This window comes from Heterodontus francisci, chromosome 5, assembly GCF_036365525.1.
Source record: "Heterodontus francisci isolate sHetFra1 chromosome 5, sHetFra1.hap1, whole genome shotgun sequence".
Taxonomy (NCBI): domain Eukaryota; kingdom Metazoa; phylum Chordata; class Chondrichthyes; order Heterodontiformes; family Heterodontidae; genus Heterodontus; species Heterodontus francisci.
The window spans coordinates 27,550,886-27,575,911 of NC_090375.1; the positions used below are offsets into that span (position 1 = coordinate 27,550,886).

General features: G+C 45.8%; 1 protein-coding gene across 1 annotated transcript in view; it reads left to right on the forward strand.

Annotated features, from left to right (window-relative positions):
• LOC137369779 (piezo-type mechanosensitive ion channel component 2-like) overlaps positions 1-25,026 on the forward strand; it is a 1,207,705-nt gene that overhangs the window by 902,860 nt on the left and 279,819 nt on the right. Inside the window, exons 17-18 of the mRNA XM_068031235.1 lie at positions 2,568-2,716; positions 19,462-19,635. Coding sequence (XP_067887336.1) covers positions 2,568-2,716; positions 19,462-19,635 — 323 coding nt within the window. The remainder of the gene's footprint in view (positions 1-2,567; positions 2,717-19,461; positions 19,636-25,026) is intronic.

Genomic DNA, 25,026 nt, shown 5'->3' on the forward strand with positions numbered 1-25,026 from the left:
GCAAATCTAGGTTAAGTTGGCTTCATGAAAGGCAGATTCTACTTACCAAATTTATCATGTGATTTATTGCATTCTGATAATGTAGTTGATGTTATATATCCTGATCGTTTTAGAAAAAAATTATTGAGATTCCACACAAGTAATAGATAAAGTGAAATATCACAGGAGAAAGGAGGATGTTGTAAACTGTATAATGCAGTAGATAAACATCAGAAAACCAAGAGTGGTTATGTGCATTTGATAGATGTAAGTGGTCCATGGCCATCCTATGTCTTGCACTGTTCATTGTACTTATTAATGATTTGTGATGTAGGCTTTGACTGCAAACAATAATGATCGCATTGCAAAAGTGATTCATTGATTCTGAACTGTTCTGCATATCCTTAAGGATGAGCAAGCACAAAAGATGTTGTTCTGTAATCCTGCACTCCAAAAGAAAATCATGGAAGAACATCCCACAATTTTCTAACTGTTAATATTAGTTAGTGGAAAATCACAAGCTGCACGCACATGATTACCCAAGAAATAAGCCTGAAATAATGGGCCTGGCCCCACAAAGGTTAGTTCTAAACTTCGCTGAAATGGGCAGATATAGTTAAAGTTCCCCCTACAATGTGGAATGTGTTGAAAGGCAGTCACACAATGAGAAGTTCAGATTACAGTCTAAAATAGGAGTTAAAGACTTGAAAACTAATCAATGGCAACAGTCCTCTATTGTGTTGCTACCTTGAAACACAGTATTATACATTATACTTTGTAGTATATAGAATGTAGCCATTTATTACATTTCAACGCATTTGGAATCCTGTTTTCCATTTTTATCACACAAGCAGCGATGACATGGTGCAATGTGCTCAGCTTTTTTTTGTCAATGATGTGATGATACAAAGGCAGTTAAGAATGGACAATAAATGTTGGCTTTGGTTGCCACACCCACATCCCAAGAATGAATTAAAAAGGGGATATTAGGGATTATTGCACTATATAGCATTCCCATCAGAAAGCTATAATCATGGGGAGTGTCATTCATAGAGTCATACAGCACTGAAACAGGCCCTTTAGCCCACCGAGTCTGTCCCAACCATCAACACTAATCCTACATTCCCTACAATTCTCCTACCACCTACCTACACTAGGGGTAATTTATAATGGCCAATTTACCTATCAACTTGCAAGTCTTTGGCTGTGGGAGGAAACTGGAGCACCCAGCAGAAACCCACATGGTCACAGGGAGAACTTGCAAACTCCACACAGGCAGTACCCAGAACCGAACCCAGGTCACTAGAGCTGTGAGGCTGTGGTGCTAACTACTGCACCACTGTGCCGCCTAGCAGGGATAGGATGACAACATTGTAGGCCTGATGCTTCAACCACTCTTTGCGAATGCAGCACCCCAGCAGGAGTGCAGCATCACAAATTTACATGATTGTACCACGGTGAGGTTGAGATTTATTTCAGTGGCTAATGCACGGGAGGCAGTGGTGTAGTGGTAATGTCACTGGGCTAGTAATCCAGAGGCCCAGGCTAATCCCCTGGGGATATGGGTTTAAATCCCACCTTGGCAACTGGTGGGATTTAAATTCAATTAATTAATAAAGAAATCTGGGGTGGAAAGTTAGGGCTGGATTTTATCAGTCCCTCAACATCGGGGGTTGGGGTGGGGGGCCCGGAAAATACTTTTTTTGGAGAGGCCCGCCACGGGCCTCGACATTCGGTAGACCCCGCCCCATATTACCGGCAGCAGCAAGGCCTCGTGGTGGCCCCCTGCTGCTCGGCGACGGGAGCCTAATTAAAATATTTAAAGAAATGTTTTTTTTTAAGAGATACAGCACTGAAACAGGCCCTTCGGCCCACCGAGTCTATGCCGACCAACAACCACTCATTTATACTAACCCTGCAGTAATCCCATAATCCCTACCACCTACCTACACTAGGGGCAATTTACAATGGCCAATTTACCTATCACCTGCAAGTCTTCGGCTGTGGGAGGAAACCAGAGCACCCGGCAAAAACCCAGGGAGAACTTGCAAACTCCGCACAGGCAGTACCCAGAATTGAACCCGGGTCTCTGGAACTGTGAGTCTGCGGTGCTAACCACTGCGCCACTGTGCCACCCCTATGTTAGTTAATGAATTAGTACTTACCTCGTCGTGACGGCCATGTGGCTCCGATATTCCTGCCAGCTGCCGGAACTCACGTGCCTTCCTGAAATCACCAGCGAGCTTTAAAAATTCTGGCCCTAGTCTTAGTAATAGTGCCATGAAACTAACATTGATTTGTCATAAAAACCCATTTGGTTCACTAATGTCCTTTAGTGAACGAAATCTGCTGTCCTTACCTGGTCTGGCCTACATGTGACTCCAAACCCACAGCAATGTGGTTGACCTGCCCTCTGAAATGGCCTACCAAGCCACTCAGTTGTCAAGGGCAATGAGGGATGGGCAACAAATGCTGGCCGCATCCCATGAAAAAATTAAACAAACGCAGATTTTACATGTCATAGTTAGCTATATTATATAATTCCACTTTCCTTGGCTGTTTATATTTATGAAGGCTTTTTTTTTCAGGTGCATTATGATTGGTGGCGGCGGATGCTGAAATATTTTTGGATTATTGTTGTTTCCTATACTATGCTCGTCTTGGTCCTTGTGTACACCTATCAGTTTGAGTCATTCCCATATCTGTGGCAAAATATGACAGGAATGGATATTGAAAAGTGAGTAACCAAGAAAATGTAATAGAAGCTGTTTTGTACAACAGTCCAAAATAATGTTTTATTTTATCTCAAATGCCTGTAAATTTCAGAGACATTATAATTAATGGCTAAGTACACCGCTTTGTTAAGGTGGGTGGAGCCTTACATTTCATTAGATATAATATTTAATAATGAAATAATAGTGAAAACAATAAGAAAGCTCACCTTCTCAGGAAAACTAAAGATGGGTGATAAATGTTAGCCTTGCCAGCAACGCCCACATCCTGAGAATGAACTTACAAAAAATTACAAACCTGTAAAGAACAAACAACTGGTGCAAATCAAAGTGGCAAATTGAATACGCTTCACATACAGATGGTTCAGGTTATATACATTGGATTCTGAATCATTTGAAACAAGATAAAATCAGTGAAATTTATTACTTTGCATGCACATAATGATAAATGTATAAACTGACATCTTTTGGTGTTCAGCATTGTAAACTAGCTCTGTATTCTACAATTGAAAGCAAAAAAACTGACAGCTTATTTTGATCAGAATATAACAGGTTTAAGATTCTTTCAGCTTGTATGGATGAGAGTGGGGACTGTAGGGCAGATGAGCATGGCACCATGGTACAGGAAGCCATTCAGCAGGTTGGGGGGGTGGGGGGGGTGGGGATGGGGTGGAGTAAATAGGAGTGTAGTGGTAATAGGAGATCGTATAGTCAAGGGGATAAACAGATCTCTGTAGCCGAGAGCGAGAGTCCAGAAGGCTGTGTTGCCTGCCAGATGCCAGGTTTCGAGACATCTGCTCAGGGCTGGAGAAGAACTTCCAGTGGGAGGGAGAAGATCCAGTTGTCAAGGTTAACATAGGTACCAATGACATAGATAAGACTAGGAAAGAGTTCTGCTTAGGGAGTATGAGCAGCTAGGGGCTAAATTAAAAAGCAGAACCACTAAGGTAATAATCTCTGGAGCGACGAGTGAATTGGCGTAGGTTAAGTAAGGTTAGGGATTTGAATGCGTGGCTCAAAGATTGGTGAGGGCAGCCTGGGTCTCCATTCATGGGGTACTGGCACCAGAACTGGGGAAAGTGGGAACTATACCATTTGGACGGTCTTCATCTGAACCATCCTAGGACAAGTGCTCTGGTGAGTCTTATAACTAAGGTGGTAGAGAGGACTTTAAACTAAATAGTGGGGGAGAGGGATCAAATGGGGAAATGATATGGTAAATTATAGGGAAAGGACAAGGCAATACAACAAGGTAGCAATAAGGATAATGATAATCAGAGCATGGCAGGAAGGGACAGAGTGTACAAACTTAAGAGTGTGCCAGCAGATAAAGCCAGAGTTTATAAAAATAGTAAAAAGACAGAACTAAAGACTCTGGCCTGAATTTTATTTTGGCGCTGCGCTCCGCAGCAGCACTCTTTGCACTCGGTGGCGTGTCTGCATTCAGTGGCCGCCCCTGAGCCCCCATGATATTATGCGTGGGGGCTCATTTGCATCACTGCAAAGCGCGCCACTACTGCCCCCCCACCCCTCGCCATATTACATGGGGAGAGGCAGGACATCTGGCACAGTGAGGAATCTTTTGACTGCTGTGCAGCAGGTGCTGGGTCCCTATTTAAAGCACCCCAGCACCTGCTTCCTGACAGCTGTCAAAAAATACTTAGCTCATTGTTGAAGAGTGAGGCTGCTGTCAATCTGGCAGCAAAGCAGAAACTGCTGGAGAAACTCAGCAGGTCAGGCAGCATCAGTGGAGAGAGAAGCAGAGTTAACTTTCAGGTCTGTGACAAAGTTCACAGACCTGCAAGTTAACCCTGCTTCTGTCTCCACAGATACTGCCTGACCTGCTGAGTTTCCCCAGCACTTTCTGCTTTGCTGCCACATACTTACCCTGTTGTGTCCCAGTGTCCTGTGAAGTTGCGATCCTCTTCTTCCACTCAAGTGTTACATTGCTTCTTGTAGGTGTGCCATACCTGGATGAATAATCTTAATTTTGCACATTCCAGGACGTGAGACTTAAATGTACCATAAAAGGCAAATCCTTCTTGGGCCTCCTTATCTCGAGAGACAATGGGTAAGCGCCTGGAGGTGGTCAGTGGTGTGTGGAGCAGCGCCTGGAGTGCCTATAAAGGCCAATTCTAGAGTGACAGGCTCTTCCACAGGTGCTGCAGAAAAATTTGATTGTCAGGGCTGTTACACAGTTGGCTCTTCCCTTGCGCCTCTGTCTTTTTTCCTGCCAACTGCTAAGTCTCTTCGACTCGCCACACTTTAGCCCCGTCTTTATGGCTGTCCGCCAGCTCTGTCGAACGCTGGCAACTGACTCCCACGACTTGTGATCAATGTCACAGGATTTGATGTTGCGTTTGCAGACGTCTTTAAAGCGGAGACATGGACGGCCGATGGGTCTGATACCAGTGGCGAGCTCGCTGTACAATGTGTCTTTGGGGATCCTGATCCAAATACACAACAGAAATAAAACCATAAAATAAAAGCAAAATACTGCGGATGCAGGAAATCTGAAATAAAAACAAGAAATGCTGGAAATACTCAGCAGGTCTGGCAGCATCTGTGGAGAGAGAAGCAGAGTTAACGTTTCAGGTCAGTGACCCTTCTTCAGAACTGGAGAACGTCAGTTCCGAAGAAGGGTCACTGACCTGAAACGTTAACTCTGCTTCTCTCTCCACAGAAATAAAACCATAATTGAAGAATATTTACATACTATGAGCTTCTAATCATCTGACTGTGAAAAGCCGCAGACTAATATGCTTTCGGAATCAGTATTCATTTCTCTGCCAACTGTTATGTGAAAATACATGTAACCGCAATTAAACGATCTTTGTTAAAAAACAGGAAAATATGTTCATATTCCAGCTGCATTGCAAACTAGAAATATTACACCAAGAACTATGATCAGCTCCTGCAGAAGCAAAGTGTTCATGAACATGCGTTGATGTGTAGTAGTTGAAAAATCATGACAACAGCACAGATTTCCTCACCTGTCCTGCATTGGTTTTCAAACATGTGCAAGACAAACCTTGCAGCCAGAGATTAGAGCAGTTACATGGTGGAGTCACGTTTACATTTAAAGGACCACACCCAAAGCCTAGAATGGCAGAAGGGTGCTCTAGGGTGGCCCAATAGTTCAACAAAGCCTCCTTGGTCACTCTCCTCCAGGCTCTGTGGGCTTGGTAGGAGGTCCTTTTCACCAGTGACGGTAAGAAGAGGCCCTCATGCCTGAACAAGGCAGTATGGCTGAAAATGGCAGAGAAGGTGAATAGCCATGGAGCCATCCGGCATCAAAGGATCCAATGCCGGAAGCGGATAAATGAGCATTACCTCAGCCAGCCGGCTCGCTCTAGGCCTCGTGCACACAGGGTACGAGCGCCAAAGGCATCCACAGCCAAAGGGAAATCAGATCAGCAGCCTTCCTCCAGTCAGGTTGCTAGCGCAGAGGTTATACTGAGAAGGGGCACTCGCAAGCATTTACAGAGAACACTCTGACACAAATGGGAATGCATGGGTGTCACAGCAATGTAAATGCTTCTTTCACTAAATGTTCCTCACCAATATGTGTGTCCTTTTCTCTGTGTGAATGATGTGTGTCAGCATGTAGCGCCAATGTCATATCCCTTTGCACCGTTGGCCCTTCAGGAGAGCCAACATATGCAATAACCTCATTGCCATGCCACCGTTACTCATGAGCGTCTCCATGCAAGCAGTGACATGGACAATCAGCTGCTGCCTCTAAAGTTTTATACTTGGATGCTGCAAATGTGGACTGCCTCACAGCAGGTGAGCGAGAGTGATGTGTGGCTTGCAGAGCTCATGTCGGTTCCTATGGAGCACTGATTAGCCACCGCTGTACATCCCTAGCTCACTGCTAGCCCTGTGTTCAAAGCCAGGGTGCCATCTACCCTCCCATGCGCCTTGCCTGTTGTAGGTCCTCAGCATCCCCATAGTCCGAGGAGCAATCCTGTTGATGTCTCTCCTCATCATGCCAGGCCTGCCCCTATTGGGAGCATAGTTGTGCAGAGCACAGCGAGGAGCAAAGAAAGGAGCTGGTCTTTTTGGCCCGTGGCACAGGGCATTACCCTATCTGTCCAGGCATTGGAAGCACTTTTTCAGCTTGCCAGTCGCCTGCTCAATGGTGGCTCTTGTAGCTCAGTGGCTGGCATTGTAGATCTCCTCTGCAGCAATGGTGGGGTCTCTCACTGGTGTCGGGAGCCAAGTCTGCCAGGGACAGGCCTTGTCTCCAAGAATCCACCCCTCCATCTCAGACAGTTCAGTGAACAGCAGTGGCAGAAGGGACTGGCACAGGGCCCAGGTGTTATGGCAGCTACCTGAGAAGCGGGCAAAGATTTGCAAGAAGCACATATGGTGATCACATACCAGCTGCACCTAGACTGAGAGGATTCCTTTAATGGTGACATCTGCAGGTGGTAGCCTGGCTGGAGGCCTAATGGCCACATGGCTGCAGTCTATGAACATTAAAACCTATGAATCTCCGACAATGGTGCTGACCCCGATGGCCCTTTGGGTTTGGCTGTGAGAGTCCGTCCTGAAGTGGACATACTCAATGGTCTTCTGGTATAGGGCATCGGTGACCCCCTGATGCAGTGGTGCACTGCTGACTGTGACCCCCCCAAAGGTCTCTGATGGGCCCCTGAAAAGCTGCATAGGCGTCAAGCTTGAGAATCGCTGCCACTATGAGGACCGCAGGCATAGGATATCCTCCGAAGCCCATAGGCTGCAGGTCATCTTTGAGCAGGGCACAGAGACGTGTCACCACCCTCTCTAGAGTTAGATTAGGGCCAATCAAGGATAGTAGTGGGAAGTTGTGTGTGGAATCAGAGGAGTTAGGGGAAGCGTTAAATGAATATTTTTCGTCAGTATTTACAGTAGAGAAAGAAAATGTTGTCGAGGAGAATTCAGACTACTAGGCTAGATGGGATTGAAGTTCACAAGGAGGAGTTGTTAGCAATTTAGGAAAGTGTGAAAATAGATAAGTCCCCTGGGCCAGATGGGATTTATCCTAGGATTCTCTGGGAAGCCAGGGAGGAGATTGCAGAGCCTTTGTCCTTGATCTTTATGTCGTCATTGTCGACAGGATTAGTGCCGGAAGACTGGAGGATAGCAAATGTTGTCCCCTTGTTCAATAAGGGGAGTAGAGACAGCCCTGGTAATTATAGACCTGTGAGCCTTACTTCGGTTGTGGGCAAAATGTTGGAAAAGGTTATAAGAGACAGGATTTATAATCATCTTGAAAAGAATAAGTTCATTAGCGATAGTCAGCACAGTTTTGTGAAGGGTAGGTCGTGCCTCACAAACCTTATTGAGTTTTTCGAGAAGGTGACCAAACAGGTGGATGAGGGTAAAGCAGTGGATGTGGTGTATATGGATTTCAGTAAGGCGGTAGACTATTGCAGAAAATACGGAAGTATGGGGTTGAAGGTGATTTAGAGCTTTGGATCAGAAATTGGCTAGCTGAAAGAAGACAGAGGGTGGTGGTTGATGGCAAATGTTCATCCTGGAGTTTAGTTACTAGTGGTGTACCGCAAGGATCTGTTTTGGGGCCACTGCTGTTTGTCATTTTTATAAATGACCTGGAAGAGGGTGTAGAAGGGTGGGTTAGTAAATTTGCGGATGACACGAAGGTCGGTGGAGTTGTGGATAGTGCCGAAGGATGTTGTAGGGTACAGAGGGACATAGATAGGCTGCAGAGCTGGGCTGAGAGATGGCAAATGGAGTTTAATGCGGAAAAGTGTGAGGTGATTCACTTTGGAAGGAGTAACAGGAATGCAGAGTACTGGGCTAATGGGAAGATTCTTGGTAGTGTAGATGAATAGAGAGATCTTTGTGTCCAGGTGCATAAATCCCTGAAAGTTGCTACCCAGGTTAATAGGGCTGTTAAGAAGGCATATGGTGTGTTAGCTTTTATTAGTAGGGGGATCGAGTTTCGGAGCCACGAGGTCATACTGCAGCTGTACAAAACTCTGGTGAGACCGCACCTGGAGTATTGCGTGCAGTTCTGGTCACCGCATTATAGGAAGGATGTGGAAGCTTTGGAAAGGGTGCAGAGGAGATTTACTAGGATGTTGCCTGGTATGGAGGGAAGGTCTTACGAGGAAAGGCTGAGGGACTTGAGGTTGTTTTCATTGGAGAGAAGGAGGAGGAGAGGTGACTTAATAGAGACATATAAGATAATCAGAGGGTTAGATAGGGTGGATAGTGAGAGTCTTTTTCCTCGGATGGTGATGGCAAACACGAGGGGACATAGCTTTAAGTTGAGGGGTGATAGATATAGGACAGATGTTAGAGGTAGTTTCTTTACTCAGAGAGTAGTAGGGGCGTGGAACGCCCTGCCTGCAACAGTAGTAGACTCGCCAACCTTAAGGGCATTTAAGTGGTCATTGGATAGACATATGGATGAAAATGGAATAGTGTAGGTCAGATGGTTTCACAGGTCGGCGCAACATCGAGGGCCGAAGGGCCTGTACTGCGCTGTAATGTTCTAATTCTAATTCTCTACATGCACAAACGCTTCTGACACTGGTGCTCTGACATCCAGTGACATGCCATGTGGGGCCTGTAGATGCACGGTGGCTGTAATGGCGAGCTCCCCTTGGGAACTGCTGCTCACAACTGCGGGCCTCTACGTGGACTGCTCCTGCCTGTTGATTTTGGCTCCGGCGTATATGGATCCTCAGGAGAAGCGGATCACACAATCTAGGTTGAGACATACCCATTTCCATGTGATAAATAAAGTTTAACTCTTCATTTATTCGAAGATTCCTAACAGGGCAGGGATCGGTGTTGACATGTACATCAAGTGCTTTCATGGATCAACCATGTGGCATTGCATGGCACTGCCCATCTTGGCCAACACTCAGAGTGGCACAGCATGACCACATAAAGGTCATACCAGCTCTACCAATTGCCCCCACCATCCATATAACCTGAAATGTTAACTCTGCTTCTCTCTCCACAGATGCTGCCAGACCTGCTGAATATTTCCAGCATTTTTTGTTTTTATTTCAGATTTCCAGCATCTGCAGTATTTCACTTTTATTATCCATATAACCTTAATGCTCCTACCCTTTCTGGCACCCTCCCCACACACAGGGTGACCAGAGTGCCAGTGCTCTTGCACAAACACAAACAAACGCAGAACGTACACTGATTACAAAGGGAGGGTACACAGCACCTCCCTTCATGCCTGTATGCCTGTAGAGCTTTCCCTCCAGTAATCTCAGAACCCCCCTTCTCCCTTTAAGAATGCAGAGCTGAGATCCCTGCTATCCCCTCCCTTCCAGTATGCAGAGTGAGACCCCTGAATATCCCCCTTCCCTCCTCCCTTCCAGTATGCAGAGTGAGACCCCTGAATATAAGAACTTACCTTCCGTAACGAAACCTCCTGCCTCTGATGACCCGCCGGCTTTTCTGCTCGGGAGCGGGACGGCACGTGATGGCCGCCCGTTCAACGTAAAATCCAGAAGTGTGCATTGAGCGGCGGTGGGCTGCATAATTTGCAGAGGTAAATACCATTTTGAATATGGTAATTGGTGTGCCACCACCGAGCAGCGGGGGGAGGGGGGGCATACCGAGGTCCCTCCGCTGGCGGTAATATGTGGCGGTCCCTTCTCAACGTCGGGGGTCAAGGCAGGGCCTCTCACCGCAAAATTTTACCGGCCTCTGCACCGCAACCCGCATCATCGAGGGGCCAGTAAAATTCAGCCTTCTGTACCTGAATGCCCATAGCATTCGTAACAAAACAGATGAATTGTCAGCACAACTAGAAATAAATAATTATGACCTGATAATCATTACAGAGACATGGCTGCAAGGTGACCAAGGCTGGGACCTGAATATTCAAGGGTACTTGCCCTTCTGGAAGGACAGGAAGCTAGGAAAAGGTGGTGAAGTAGTTCTGTTAATTACGGATGTCATTAATACCATGGTGAGAGATGTCCTTAGTTCTAAAGCCCAAGATGTAGAATCAGTCTGGGTAGAGATAAGTGAGGGGAATTTTATGCTCTTCCCATGGCAGGTTTGGAGGCAGGGAGAGCATATAATGAAGTGATTTATGACTTTATCCCCTTATAGGGAATAAACCAAATCAGGCGTATATCCCAATGAATCTCCTTTAATTAAGTGCAAACTAGAAAAATTCTTATCAACACTTATTTGGGTCCAAAGAATTGAACTAGTTTTCCCTCAAAGAAAGAAAACTAACAGAGAATATTATCATCTTTTGAATAGCCTATTTTTGATAATTATGGCTAAGTCGTAAATACCTCAGATATTATAAGGGTCTGGGAAACTCTTCAATATGTATCTCTCCACTTAAAGAGACGCAGAGAGTGGGTTCTTGTAGTTTAACACAGAATACTACATGAGACTATTTATTAACTTCTATATATTTATTAAAGAATTTAATGTGAAAAACACTTTTAAGTGGATAAGTATATCACAATATCAGATATTACTGAGAGATGTAACACATAATCTTATTTCTAACATAGAATCCAAAAGTTTAACCTTGCTAATGTTACAGCAAAATATCTTAGAATATCCATCAAAATTTAAAGTAAACTTTTACCTTAAATTTCCCGAGTAAACCATAGGGTAAAAGTATTGTTTGAGGAATTCAACACTTCTAATTTTTGCTTCAGATACCCTTATGTTTATACTGTTTCTAAGGTGTCATCTGACCTTTTAGCATATAGGTGTTACCTTTCTGTGTGTGTTTTTCTTGCTTTCAAGATCCATATATGGGAAAATCATTAACTAACATCTCCACTTAATGTTTTGTTGGAATTCCCCTGCTCTTGATGTTGTGAGCATTTATCTGGTCAAAATGTTTATAATTGGCTTTACTTGACATCTGTTTTTGTATGCAATTTCTAATTTATTATTTTATTATCTATAATTGTGTTTTCTGGTAGCTTGAACTTTCTTCGTGGGTCAATCTGCCTACATTTACCAACACCATCAATTAATTAAATTTATGGCTACCTTTTACTGATGTCACACAGGATATTTCAATGTGTGCTTATCATCCAATTCCCTGGCAACAGAAACACTGAAATGGATTTTCCAACTTGTTTCTGGTTCACATTCTATTGTAACAGGGACCTTGAAAGACCTTGAAATTTTTAACTCTGCCTTCTTAAAGGGGAAGGTCAGTGAGTCTTGAAAACTGACCATTTATTCAATCTTTAATTCTAAAAGGTATATTATATTAACTATATCTAAATTCTACCGAATTAAACCTATTATACCTATATTCTATCACAATAATTGGGTGGGATGGTGGCAGAGGGGCTCTCCCAAAAGTAAGTTTGGGTGGGAAGGCCTGTGAATGGCCTGTGAATTGGTGCTGCCAATTGAGGCACTTAACTGGGCAATTAATGCCCAATTAAGGGCCTCCTCCCTCTGCTGCAATTAGCCATTAGCAGGTGGTCCTGTCGCTGCACAGGAAGCACAGGACAAAAAAACCATGCTGGCTGCTCTCTGGGTTTTCTGACTCCGGGGAGAGGTGGAGCTCCCTCCTGAAAAAGCACTTAGTACCTAAACAAGGAACCCAGCATCGGGAAGTGGGGGGCCCGCAGAGAGTCACCACCCCCCCACCCCTGTTTTTGCTACCCACCACCTCTACATCGGCCTCCCCCACGACCCCCACCCCACGAGACCCTTCCCACCTTAACCTTCCTGTGGACCACTGCTCCTGGTCCTCGGGTAGGTGCTCCACTGGCAGCAGCCACCACCTCCGCAGTGACGCTGCTCATTGAAAGAGCTGCCAGGCTCTGATTGGTCAGCAGCTCTCAGAGGGCGGGACTTTCATCACCAGGATCTTTGATCCCATGGAAGGCCCTCTGCAGTCCACTTAAGTGCTTAATTGACACTAGATTCAGGAGGCCTCCTATAGAAGAGGGAATGCGGCGTTTTCAGTGTCACTTTTTCTGGACGTTGAGATCCCCATTGCCAGGATAAAATCCCTGTCAAGAAATAGCAAAGGTAAGAAGGGAGGAGTTTATAGACCTCCTAACAGTAACTACACTGTAGGACAGAGTTTGCAGGAAGAAATAATGGGGCTTGTAAGAAAGGTACAGCAATAATCATGGGTGATTTTAATCCGCATATAGATTGGATGAATCATGCCATTTAGAACCGAGATGAGGAGAAATTTCTGCACTCAGAGGGTGGTGAACCTATGGAATTCTCTACCGCAGAAGGCAGTGGAGGCCAAATCATGAAATATATTCAAGAAGGAGATAGATATATTTCTTAATGCCAAAGGGATCAAGGGATAAGAGGAAAAAGCGGGAACAGGGTACTGAATTAGACGATCAGTCATGATCTTTTTTGAATGGCAGAACAGGCCTGAAGGGCCAAATGGCCTATTCCTGCTTCTGTTTTCTATGTTTCTATCAGATTGGCAAAGGTAGCCTGGAAGGTGAACTCGTAGAGTATATTTGGGACACTTACTTAGAGTAGCACGTTCTAGAGTCAACCAGAGAGCAGGCTATTCTAGACCTGATAATGTGCAATGAGACAGGATTAATCAATGACCTCATAGTAATGGAGCCTCTAAGTAGCAGTGATCATAACATGATTGAATTTTGCATTCAGTTTGAGAGGGAGAAGTGTGGATCTAAGACTAGTGTTTTAAATTTAAATAAAGGCAACTACAAGGACATGAAAGCAGAGCTAGCTAAAGTGAACTGGGAAATTAGATTAAAGGGTAGGACAGTAGAGATGCAGTGGCAGACATTTAAGGAGATATTTCATAAGTCTCAGCAAAGATACATTCTAGTGAGAAAGACAGAATCTATCAAAAGGACACACTATTCGTGACTAACGAAGGAAGTTAAGGATAGTGTGAAATTGAAAGAAAAAGCTTACAATTCTGTGAGGATTAGTGGTAGGTCAGAAGATCAGACAGAATTTAAAAACCAACAAAGAATGACGAAAAGAATAATGAGGGAGAAATGATAGTATGAGCAAAAACTAGCTGGAAATATAAAAAATGGATAGTAAGTGTTTCTACAAAAAGGAAAAGAGTAACTAAAGTGAGCACTGGTCCTCCAGAGAGTGAGACTGTGGAATTACTAATGGGAAATAAGGAAATGGTGGAAGCGTTGAACAGATATTTTGTGTCTGCTTTCACTGTGGAAGTCACAAATAACATCCCAGAAATAATTGCAAATCAAGAGGTGAAAGGGAGGGAGAAATTTAAAACAATTACAATCACCAGGGAAAGGGTACAGAGAAAACTATTAGAACTAAAGGCTGACAAGCCCTCAGGTCCTGATGGCCTGCATCCTAGGGTCTTAAAAGAAATCACTGCTGAGATAGTAGATGCATTGGTTGTATATTTCCAAAATTCCCAAGATTCTGGAAAGGTCCCTTGAGATTGGAAAATGGCAAATGTAAGTCCTTTATTCAAGAAAGGAGGGAGACAGAAAGCAGGAAACTGCAACCAGTTAGCCTAACATCTGTCATTGGGAAAATGCTGGAATCTCTTATTAAGGAGTTTATAGCAGCGCACTTAGAAACTCTGAATGCGATTAGGCAGAGTCAACATGATTTTGTGAAAGGGAAATCATGTTTGAGTAATTTATTATAGAGTTCTTTGAGGGAGTGACAAGTAATATGGTTAAAAGGAAACCTGTAGATTTGGTGTATTGGATTTCCAAAAGGCATTTGTTAAGGTGCCACATCAAAGGTTACTACACAAAATAAGAGCTGAGATTGTAGGGGGTAGCATGTTAGCATGGATAGAGGTTGGTTAGATAACAGGAAGCAGAGAGTAGGGATAAAGGGGTCGCTTTCAGGTTGGCAGGTTGTAACTAGTGGACTGCAACAGCGATCAGTGCTGGGGTCTCAACTATTTACAATTTATATCAATGACTTGGATGAAAGGACCAAATGTATGGTTGCTAAATTTGCTGACAACACAAGGATAGGTCGGAGAGTAAAAGTTGTGAAGATGACATAAAGGGCTGGTTTCTATAGACCCTTGATGTTGGGATCGGTGGCAGGTGGTAGCCTGAGGCTGGCCCCAGATATGGCCTGCCATGGACCTCGACGCCGGCAGGGCCCAATCCGATATTGCTGGCAGCGGCGAGGCCTCGTGGCACCCCACCACCACCCCCCCCCCTTCGGTGATGGGATCACAAATTAATGATTCTTCCATCGCCTCCTGAAGTCCCGCCGCAATCTTCACCCCAGCGGCCTCCACTGCCGCGCCTTTGGATCCCTGTCCGGGGAAATGAGGCGCAACACTGGTGGGGAGGGTAAGTTTCTCAGTGTGGGGGTGGGGGGGGGGGCAAGCGGAGTCAAATTAACATCATGGTTGTAGGGGATGGTGGGAAATTTAGAGTTTGTGCAGTTTGGGGGGAGAAGGTCAGATTGTGAAGGTAAGTGTTTTGAAGGGACAGGGCAAATAATTAATTTAATTGGTATTGGGGGATGGGAGAGCGGCAAAAGAGATGTATTTATTTATTTTAATTCAATTTCACTTTAAATATTTAAATGTCCTGGTAGGGCTGACAGCCCTTTAAAAATGGTGTCAGTCATAGAGTAATACAATGCCTGCGCACAGGCAGCTGATACCATTGCCGGGGACGGACAGCCTGCCCTTCCATGTGATCGGAGGAGCGGCCCGCCCTGGCTATTTAAATGAGGCGCCATGCATGGAATTGCGGTGGCTCTTTGGCTTGCAGCCTGCATGGGCGGGCTGCCATTGGCTTATAGAATTCAGCCCAAAGAGTCTGCAAAGGGATATAGATAGGGTAAGTGAGTGGGCAAACATTTTGCTGATGGAGTACAATGTGGGAAAATGTGAACATTTCGGCAGGAAGAATAGAAAAGCAGTATACTATTTAAATGGAGAGAGAGAGTGAAGAACTCTGCGGCACAAAGGGATCTGGGTGTCCTGGAACATGTTCACAAAAAGTTAGTATGCAGTTACAGCAAGTTCGTCCTCAGCGGAGTATTGCGTCCAGTTTTAGGCGCTGCACTTTAGGAAAGATGTACCGGCATTGGATAGAGTACAGAAAAGATTCACCAGAATGGTTCCAGGGATAAAGAACTTCAGTTGTGAAGATAGTTTGGAGAAGTTAGGACTGTTCCTTTTTTTTCATTCATTCATGGGATGTGGGCATCACTGGCCAGGCCAGCATTTATTGCCCATCCCTAATTGTCCTCGAGAAGGTGGTGGTGAGCTGCCTTCTTGAACCACTGCAGTCCATGTAGGGTAGGTACACCCACAGTGCTGTTAGGAAGGGAGTTCCAGGATTTTGAGCCAGTGACAGTGAAGGAACGGCGATATAGTTCCAAGTCAGGATGGTGTGTGACTTGGAGGGGAACTTGCAGGTGGTGGTGTTTTCATGCATTTGCTGCCCTTGTGCTTCTAGTTGGTAGAGGTCGTGGGTTTGGAAGGTGCTGTCTAAGGAGCCTTGGTGCATTGCTGCAGAGCATCTTGTAGATGGTGCACAGTGCTGCCACTGTGCGTCGGTGGTGGAGGGAATGAATGTTTGTCGATGGGGTGCCAATCATACGGGCTGCTTTGCCATGGATGGTGTCGAGCTTCTTGAGTGTTGTTGGAGCTGCACCCATCCAGGCAAGTGTAGAGTATTCCATCACACTTCTGACTTGTGCCTTGTAGATGGTGGACAGGCTTTAGGGAGTCAGGAGGTGAGTCACTCGCCGCAGTATTCCTAGCCTCTGACCTGCTCTTGCAGCCATGGTATATATAGTCTACTCCAGTTCAGTTTCTGGTCAATGGTATCCCCTAGGATGTTGATAGTGTGTGATTCAGCGATGGTAATGCCATTGAGTGTCAAGGGGAGATGGTTAGATTCTCTCTTGTTGGAGATGGTCATTGCCTGGCACTTGTGTGGCGCGAATGTTACTTGCCACTTATCAGCCCAAGCCTGGATATTGTCCAAGTCTTGCTGCACTTCTACATGGACTGCTTCAGGATCAGGAGTTGCGAATGGTGCTGGACATTGTGCAATCATCAGTGAGCATCCCCACTTCTGACCTTATGATTGAAGGAAGGTCACTGATGAAGCAGCTGAAGATGGTTGGGCCTCGGACACTACCCTGAGGAACTCCTGCAGTGATGTCCTGGAGCTCAGATGATTGACCTCCAACAACCACAACCATCTTCCTTTGCGCTAGGTATGACTCCAACCAGCAGAGGGTTTTCCCCCTGATTCCCATTGACTTCAGTTTTACTCGGGCTTCTTGATGCCGTACTCGAAAACGAACTTCATGGGACAGGACATCAGAAATGCTCCATCCATCAATATCGGCGACCACGCTCTGGAAGTGGTTCAAGAGTTCACCTGTCTCTCGATGCAGAAATCAACAATCGCAGGGATAAGGCATCTGCTGCTATGTCCAGACTGGCTAAGAGAGTGTGGGAAAATGGCGCACAGACACGGAACACAAAAGCCCAAGTGTATCAAGCCTGTGTCCTCAGTACCTTGCTCTACGGCAGCGAGGCCTGGACAACGTATGTCAGTCAAGAGTGATGTCTCAATTCAGTCCATCTTCGCTGCCTCCGGAGAATCCTTAGTATCAGGTGGCAGGACTGTATTTCCAAAGCAGACGTCCTCGAGGCAACCAACATCCCCAGCATATACACCTTCCTGAGCCAGCGGCACTTGAGATGGCTTGGCCATGTGAGCCGCATGGAAGATGACAGGATCCCCAAGAACACATTGTACAGCGAGCTCGTCACTGGTATCAGACCTACCTCTGCTTTAAAGACGTCTGCAAACGCGACATGAAGTCCTGTGACATTGACCACAAGTCATGGGAGTCAGTTGCCAGTGATCGGCAGAACTGGCGGACAGCCATAAAGGTGGGGCTAAAGAGTGGCCAGGCGACGAGACTTAGCTGTTGGCATGAAAAAAGACAGAAGCGCAAGCAGAGAGCCAACAGCCCCAACAACTAATTTTATCTACAGTGCCTGTGGAAGAGTCTGTCACTCTAGAATTGGCCTTCATAGCCACTCCAGGCACTGCTTCACAAACCACTGACCACCTCCAGGCACTTACCCATTGTCTCTCGAGACAAGGAGGCCAAAGAAGAAGAAGAAGAAGAAGAAGAAGAACTCGGTCAAATGTTGCCTTGATGTCAAGGGCAGTCACTCTCACCTCACCTCGAGTTCAGCTCTTTTGTCCATGTTTGAACCAAGGCTGTAATGAGGTCAGGAGCTGAGTGGCCCTGGCGGAACCCAAACTGAGCGTCAGTGAGCAGGTTATTGCTGAGCAAGTGTCGCTTAATAGCACTGTTGATGACACCTTCCATCACCTTACTGATGATTGAGAGCAGGCTGATGGGGCGGTAATTGGCCAGATTGGACCTGTCCTGCTATTTGTGTACAGGACATACCTGGGCAGTTTTCCACATTGCAGGGTAGATACCAGTGTTATATTGGAACAGCTTGGCTAGGGGCGTGGCAAGTTCTGGAGCACAGGTCTTCAGTACTATTCCCAGAATGTTGTCAGGGCCCATAGCCTTTGCATTATCCAGTGCCTTCAGTCGTTTCTTGATATCACGTGGAGTGAATCTTCCTTGGAGAAGAGAAAGCTGAGAGGTGATTTGATAGAGGTATTCAAAATCATGAGGGGTCTGGACAGAGTAGATAGAGAGGAACTGTTCCCACTCGTGAAAGGATCGAGAACGAGAGAGCACAGATTTAAAGTATTTGGTAAGAGAAGCAAAAGTGACGTGAGGAAAAACTTTTTCATGCAGCGAGTGGTTAAGGTCTGGAATGCACTGCCTGAGAACATGGTGGAGGCAGGTTCAATTGAAGCATTCAAAAGGGAATTAGACTGTTATATGAAAAGGAAGAATGTGCAGGGTTATGGGGAGAAGGCAGGGGAATGGAACTGAGGGAGTTGCTCTTTCAAAGAGCCGGTGCAGACACGATGGGCCAAATGGCCTCCTTCCGCACTGTAATGGTTCTGTGATTCTGTGAAATGATTAGAAAGACAAATGGAATGTTGTCGTTTATTGCAAGGGGAATGAAATATAAAAGTAAGGATGTTTTGCTACAGTTGTACGGGCTGTTGGTGAGACCACATCTGCAGTACTGCGTACAGTTTTGGTCTCCTTACTTAAGAATGAATAAAATTGCATTAGAAGCAGTTCAGAGATGGTTCACTTGACTGATTCCTGGGAAGAAGGAGTTATCTTATGAGGAAAAGTTGAACAAATTGGGCCTTTATCCATTGGAGTTCAGAAGAATGAGAGGTGATCTTATTGAAACATATAAGATCCTGAGGGGACTTGACATGGTGGATGCTGAAAGGATGTTTCCCCTTATGGGAGAGACTAGAACTAGGGGACACAGTTTAAAAATAAGGGGTCTCCCATTTAAGACGGAGATGAGGAGAATTTTTTTCTTTCAGAGGGTTGTTAGTCTGTGGAATTCTGTTCCCCAGAGAGCAGTGGAGGCAGGGTCATTGAATATTTTTATGGCAGAGGTAGATAGATTCTTGATGGCAAGGGAGTCAATATGTGGGTGGCGGGGTGCGGGGGTGGGGGGGGGTGGGGGGGCAGACAGGAAAGTGGTGTTCAGGTCACAATCAGATCAGCCATGGTCTTATCAAATGGAGGAGAAGGCTCGAGGGGCTGAATGTCCTACTCCTGCTCCTAATTTGTATGTTTTTTCATATGATACCTGCTACTTTGAAAACCTTATGCATTATATTATTTCTTTTTGTTAAAGATTGAAGGACCTTGGATTAGAAAAATTCACCGTCACAGATTTGTTTACCAGTATTTTCATCCCCACATCTTTTTTGCTGGTCTGTATACTACATCTTCATTATTTCCATGATCGTTTTCTGGCGCTCACTGACCTAAAAGCTGTGACCAGCAAACAGGAAAGCACTATTTACAGGTGAGAAGCAATTTCTAATAAATTGGCAAATCAGTCATTTAGAGCTCAATATCTTTTGACATCTATTCCCCACAATCTCAATATGATAATCTGACTCTGATCTTTCTGGTCTAATGCAATAAGCTAGCATGTGAAGTGGATTATATGTTGCAAATATATGCCATGTATTAATTGTAAAAGCCTAAATATATATTTTTTTAGCCGTTGACTATTGAAGATTTGAATGTTAAACATTTAGAGCACAGTGAAATATGGTAGCTTCTTGCCATTTTACGTGTTAAAATTAGCTATTGAAACATAAAGGCTCAGTAGACAGGGTTAGATTTCTTCTTCAGCACCTGGGTGCTAACCTGGTGAAATGGATTAGTCACCTCTGGTAGAATTCATTCCCTTGTCATCTTATTGATTTAAATAGAATGAAAATCAGTAGGTTCTGTAATGGGCAGTCAATCCACTCCACCAGATTTCAGCAGTGAAGGTAGCAATTAGCCTCTACATAGTTATTTTGTAAACAAAATATGTTATAATTATGAATTACAGAAAAAGTAAATACAGTAATTATTGATGTAATGCATGCACAAGGAGATGGTATTTGAGATATTAAGTTAAATTTTTGGCCAGGCCCAATTTCAGCCCCAAACTTGGCGCTGTGGCAGCAATGGGCAGAATTTTCCCAGCCCCGTGATGAAGGGGATGAGGGCGGGGGTGGGGTGGAAAATTAGGGGGAGCCACATCGGGACAGCTCCCTAACACATTCCTGCCAACTGGAATATTTCCTAGGGGCAGGCCAGGATGTGGATTGGCTGCCGCACCGTGGAGCTGGGCAGCCAATTTAAATATTTAAGGCTTCAATTAAGGGTGATATTTTTGGACTCACCCGGATTTTGCTGGCGACGGAGTGGCCCCCTGCCGCGTGAGGAGTCCACCAGCTCAGTGAAGGTGGTCTCCTCGTGGCAGGCTGGTAGGTCAATCGGAGCATACAGTATCCTGGGCTTTATTAATAGGGGCATAGAGTACAAGAGCAGGGAAGTTATGTTGAACTTGTATAAGACACGAGTTCAACCTCAGCTGAAGTATTGCTTCCAGTTCTGGGCACTACACTTTAGGAAAGACATGAGGGCATTGGAGAAAGCTCAGAAAAGATTTACGGGAATGGTTCCAGGGATGAGGAATTTCAGTTATGAAGATAGATTGGGGAAGTTAGGTCTGTTTTTCTTGGAGAAGAGAAAGCTGAGAGGTGATTTGATAAAGGTGTCCAAAATCAAAAACCAGAACTGGACGCAATACTCTAGCTGAGGCTGAATTAGTGTCTTATACAAGTTCAACATAACTTCCTTGCTCTTGTACTCTATGCCCCTATTAATAAAGCCCAAGATATTGTATGCTTTATTAACCGCTCTCTCAACCTATCCTGCCACCTTCAATGACTTATGCACACATACACCTAGGTCCCTCTGTTCCTGCACCCCCTTTAGAATTGTACCTTTTATTTATTGTCTCTCATGTTCTTCCTACCAAAATGAATCACTTCACATTTCTCTGCATTGAACTTCATCTGCCACCTGTCTGCCCATTCCACCAACTCATCCGTGTCCTTTTGGAGTTTATTTATGTTTATTTATTTAGAGATACAGCACTGAAACAGGCCCTTCGGCCCACCGAGTCTGTGCCGACCATCAACCACCCATTTATACTTCTTTCTTTTCTTCTTTTCTTTTCTTTTGGGCCTCCTTATCTCGAGAGACAATGGATACGCGCCTGGAGGTGGTCAGTGGTTTGTGAAGCAGCGCCTGGAGTGGCTATAAAGGCCAATTCTGGAGTGACAGGCTCTTCCACAGGTGCTGCAGAGAAATTTGTTTGTTGGGGCTGTTGCACAGTTGGCTCTCCCCTTGCGCCTCTGTCTTTTTTCCTGCCAACTACTAAGTCTCTTCGACTCGCCACAATTTAGCCCTGTCTTTATGGCTGCCCGCCAGCTCTGGCGAATGCTGGCAACTGACTCCCACGACTTGTGATCAATGTCACACGATTTCATGTCACGTTTGCAGACGTCTTTATAACGGAGACATGGACGGCCGGTGGGTCTGATACCAGTGGCGAGCTCGCTGTACAATGTGTCTTTGGGGATCCTGCCATCTTCCATGCGGCTCACATGGCCAAGCCATCTCAAGCGCCGCTGACTCAGTAGTGTGTATAAGCTGGGGGTGTTGGCCGCTTCAAGGACTTCTGTGTTGGAGATATAGTCCTGCCACCTGATGCCAAGTATTCTCCGAAGGCAGCGAAGATGGAATGAATTGAGACATCGCTCTTGGCTGGCATACGTTGTCCAGGCCTCGCTGCCGTAGAGCAAGGTACTGAGGACACAGGCCTGATACACTCGGACTTTTGTGTTCCGTGTCAGTGCGCCATTTTCCCACACTCTCTTGGCCAGTCTGGACATAGCAGTGGAAGCCTTACCCATGCGCTTGTTGATTTCTGCATCTAGAGGCAGGTTACTGGTGATAGTTGAGCCTAGGTAGGTGAACTCTTGAACCACTTCCAGAGCGTGATCGCCAATATTGATGGATGGAGCATTTCTGACATCCTGCCCCATGATGTTCGTTTTCTTGAGGCTGATGGTTAGGCCAAATTCATTGCAGGCAGACGCAAACCTGTCGATGAGACTCTGCAGGCATTCTTCAGTGTGAGATGTTAAAGCAGCATCGTCAGCAAAGAGGAGTTCTCTGATGAGGACTTTCCGTACTTTGGACTTCGCTCTTAGACGGGCAAGGTTGAACAACCTGCCCCCTGGTCTTGTGTGGAGGAAAATTCCTTCTTCAGAGGATTTGAACGCATGTGAAAGCAGCAGGGAGAAGAAAATCCCAAAAAGTGTGGGTGCGAGAACACAGCCCTGTTTCACACCACTCAGGATAGGAAAGGGCTCTAATGAGGAGCCACCATGTTGAATTGTGCCTTTCATATTGTCATGGAATGAGGTGATGATACTTAGTAGCTTTGGTGGACATCCGATCTTTTCTAGTAGTCTGAAGAGACCACGTCTGCTGACGAGGTCAAAGGCTTTGGTGAGATCAATGAAAGCAATGTAGAGGGGCATCTGTTGTTCACGGCATTTCTCCTGTATCTGACGAAGGGAGAACAGCATGTCAATAGTCGATCTCTCTGCACGAAAGCCACACTGTGCCTCAGGGAAGACGCGCTCGGCCAGCTTCTGGAGCCTGTTCAGAGCGACTCGAGCAAAGACTTTCCCCACTATGCTGAGCAGGGAGATTCCACGGTAGTTGTTGCAGTCACCGCGGTCACCTTTGTTTTTATAGAGGGTGATGATGTTGGCATCGCGCATGTCCTGGGGTACTGATCCCTCGTCCCAGCACAGGCATAGCAGTTCATGTAGTGCTGAGAGTATAGCAGGCTTGGCACTCTTGATTATTTCAGGGGTAATGCTGTCCTTCCCAGGGGCTTTTCCGCTGGCTAGGGAATCAATGGCATCACTGAGTTCCGATTTGGTTGGCTGTATGTCCAGCTCATCCATGACTGGTAGAGGCTGGGCTGCATTGAGGGCAGTCTCAGTGACAGCATTCTCCCTGGAGTACAGTTCTAGGTAGTGCTCAACCCAGCGGTCCATCTGTTTGCGTTGGTCAGTGATTATGTCCCCCGATTTAGATTTGAGGGGGATGATCTTCTTGATGGTTGGCCCAAGAGCTCTCTTCATGCCATCATACATTCCTCTGATGTTTCCGGTGTCTGAGGCCAGCTGAATATGACTGCATAGGTGTTGCCAGTAGTCGTTTGCGCAACGCCTAGCTGTTCTTTGTGCAGTACTTCTGGCTGCTTTAAGTGCTGCGGATGTTAAATCGCTGGGGGCTTTCTTGTAGTTCAAAAGTGCAATGCGCTTAGCGGCTATGACAGGTTCCAGCTCTTCATTATGAGATTGAAACCAGTCTGCATTTCTCTTCGCACTTTTGCCGTAGGTGGTCAAAGCTGACTCATAGATGGCGTCTCTGATGTGGGCCCACTTGGTCTCAGCATCCCCTGTGGGAGTGTTTTGAAGGGCTGTTACAAGTGAATTTAGAAATTTTTGTAACAGCTGTGGGTGAGAAATTCTGCTCGTGTTGATGCGCGGGTGGCCCTTCTGCTTGGAATGATGCAACTTCTTTGGTCTGAGTCTAACCTTGCTGCACACCAGGGAGTGGTCGGTGTCGCAGTCCGCACTGTGGAAGCTGCGTGTGATTTGAACACTGTTTAAGGCGGCTCGCCTTGTGACAATGAGGTCTAGCTGGTGCCAACGACGTGATCTTGGGTGCCTCCATGAAACCTGGTGACAGGGTTTAGTGTGAAAGAACGAGTTGGTGATGCAGAGGTTATGATAGGTACACAACTCAAGCAGTCTCTGCCCGTTCTCATTCATCCTTCCAACGCCATAGCGCCCAAGGCAGGAGGGCCATGAGTCATGGTCGGCCCCAACCCTGGCATTAAAGTCCCCCAGCAGGAATAGGTGTTCGGTGTTGGGGATGCTGCTAATGATGTTATGGAGTTGTTCATAGAACTGGTCTTTAGCTTCAGGTGCGGAGCAGAGTGTTGGAGCATAGATGCTGAGTAGGTGTACTGGACCAGAGGTGGTGAGCAGTCGGATGGACAGTATGCGTTCCGAGCCATTTGAGGGAGGCTCTATCATGCTGAGCAAGGAGTTTCTGATGGCGAAGCCCACTCCATGCTGTCTTGGTTCTTCAGGATCCCTGCCCTGCCAGAAGAAGGTGTAGTCTTGCTCTGCTAGAGAGCCACTCGCGGGGAGGCGAGTCTCCTGAAGTGCTGCAATGTCCACATTGAATCTACTGAGCTCGTTGTTAATGATGGCGGTCTTCCGAGAATCGTTGATTTGTGTAAGGTCTTCCGACAGGCCAGGACACATAGTTCTGACGTTCCAGCTTGCAAAGCGAAGGGCTGGTACCTTCTTTCCTTTTTTCATGTTGTTTGATTTATACTAATCCTACACTAATCCCATATTCCTACCACATCCGCACCTATCCCTATATATCCCTACCACCTACCTATACTAGGGGCAATTTATAATGGCCAATTTACCTATCAACCTGAAAGTCTTTGGCTGTGGGAGGAAACCAGAGCACCCGGCGAAAACCCACACGGTCACAGGGAGAACTTGCAAAGTCCGCACTGGCAGTACCCAGAATTGAACCAGGGTCACTGGAGCTGTGAGGCTGTGGTGCTAACCACTGCGCCACTGTGCCGCTATCCTCGCAGTTTACAATGCTTCCTCTCTGAACAACTTCTCTGGACCTGAAAATTAATTTTTTGAAGTGTGGATTTTCATTCCCTGAGGCTAAAATTAAAGCTGCAAATTATCAAAAATGTTTTTATTCTTTTTAAGTTTTTTGTTTT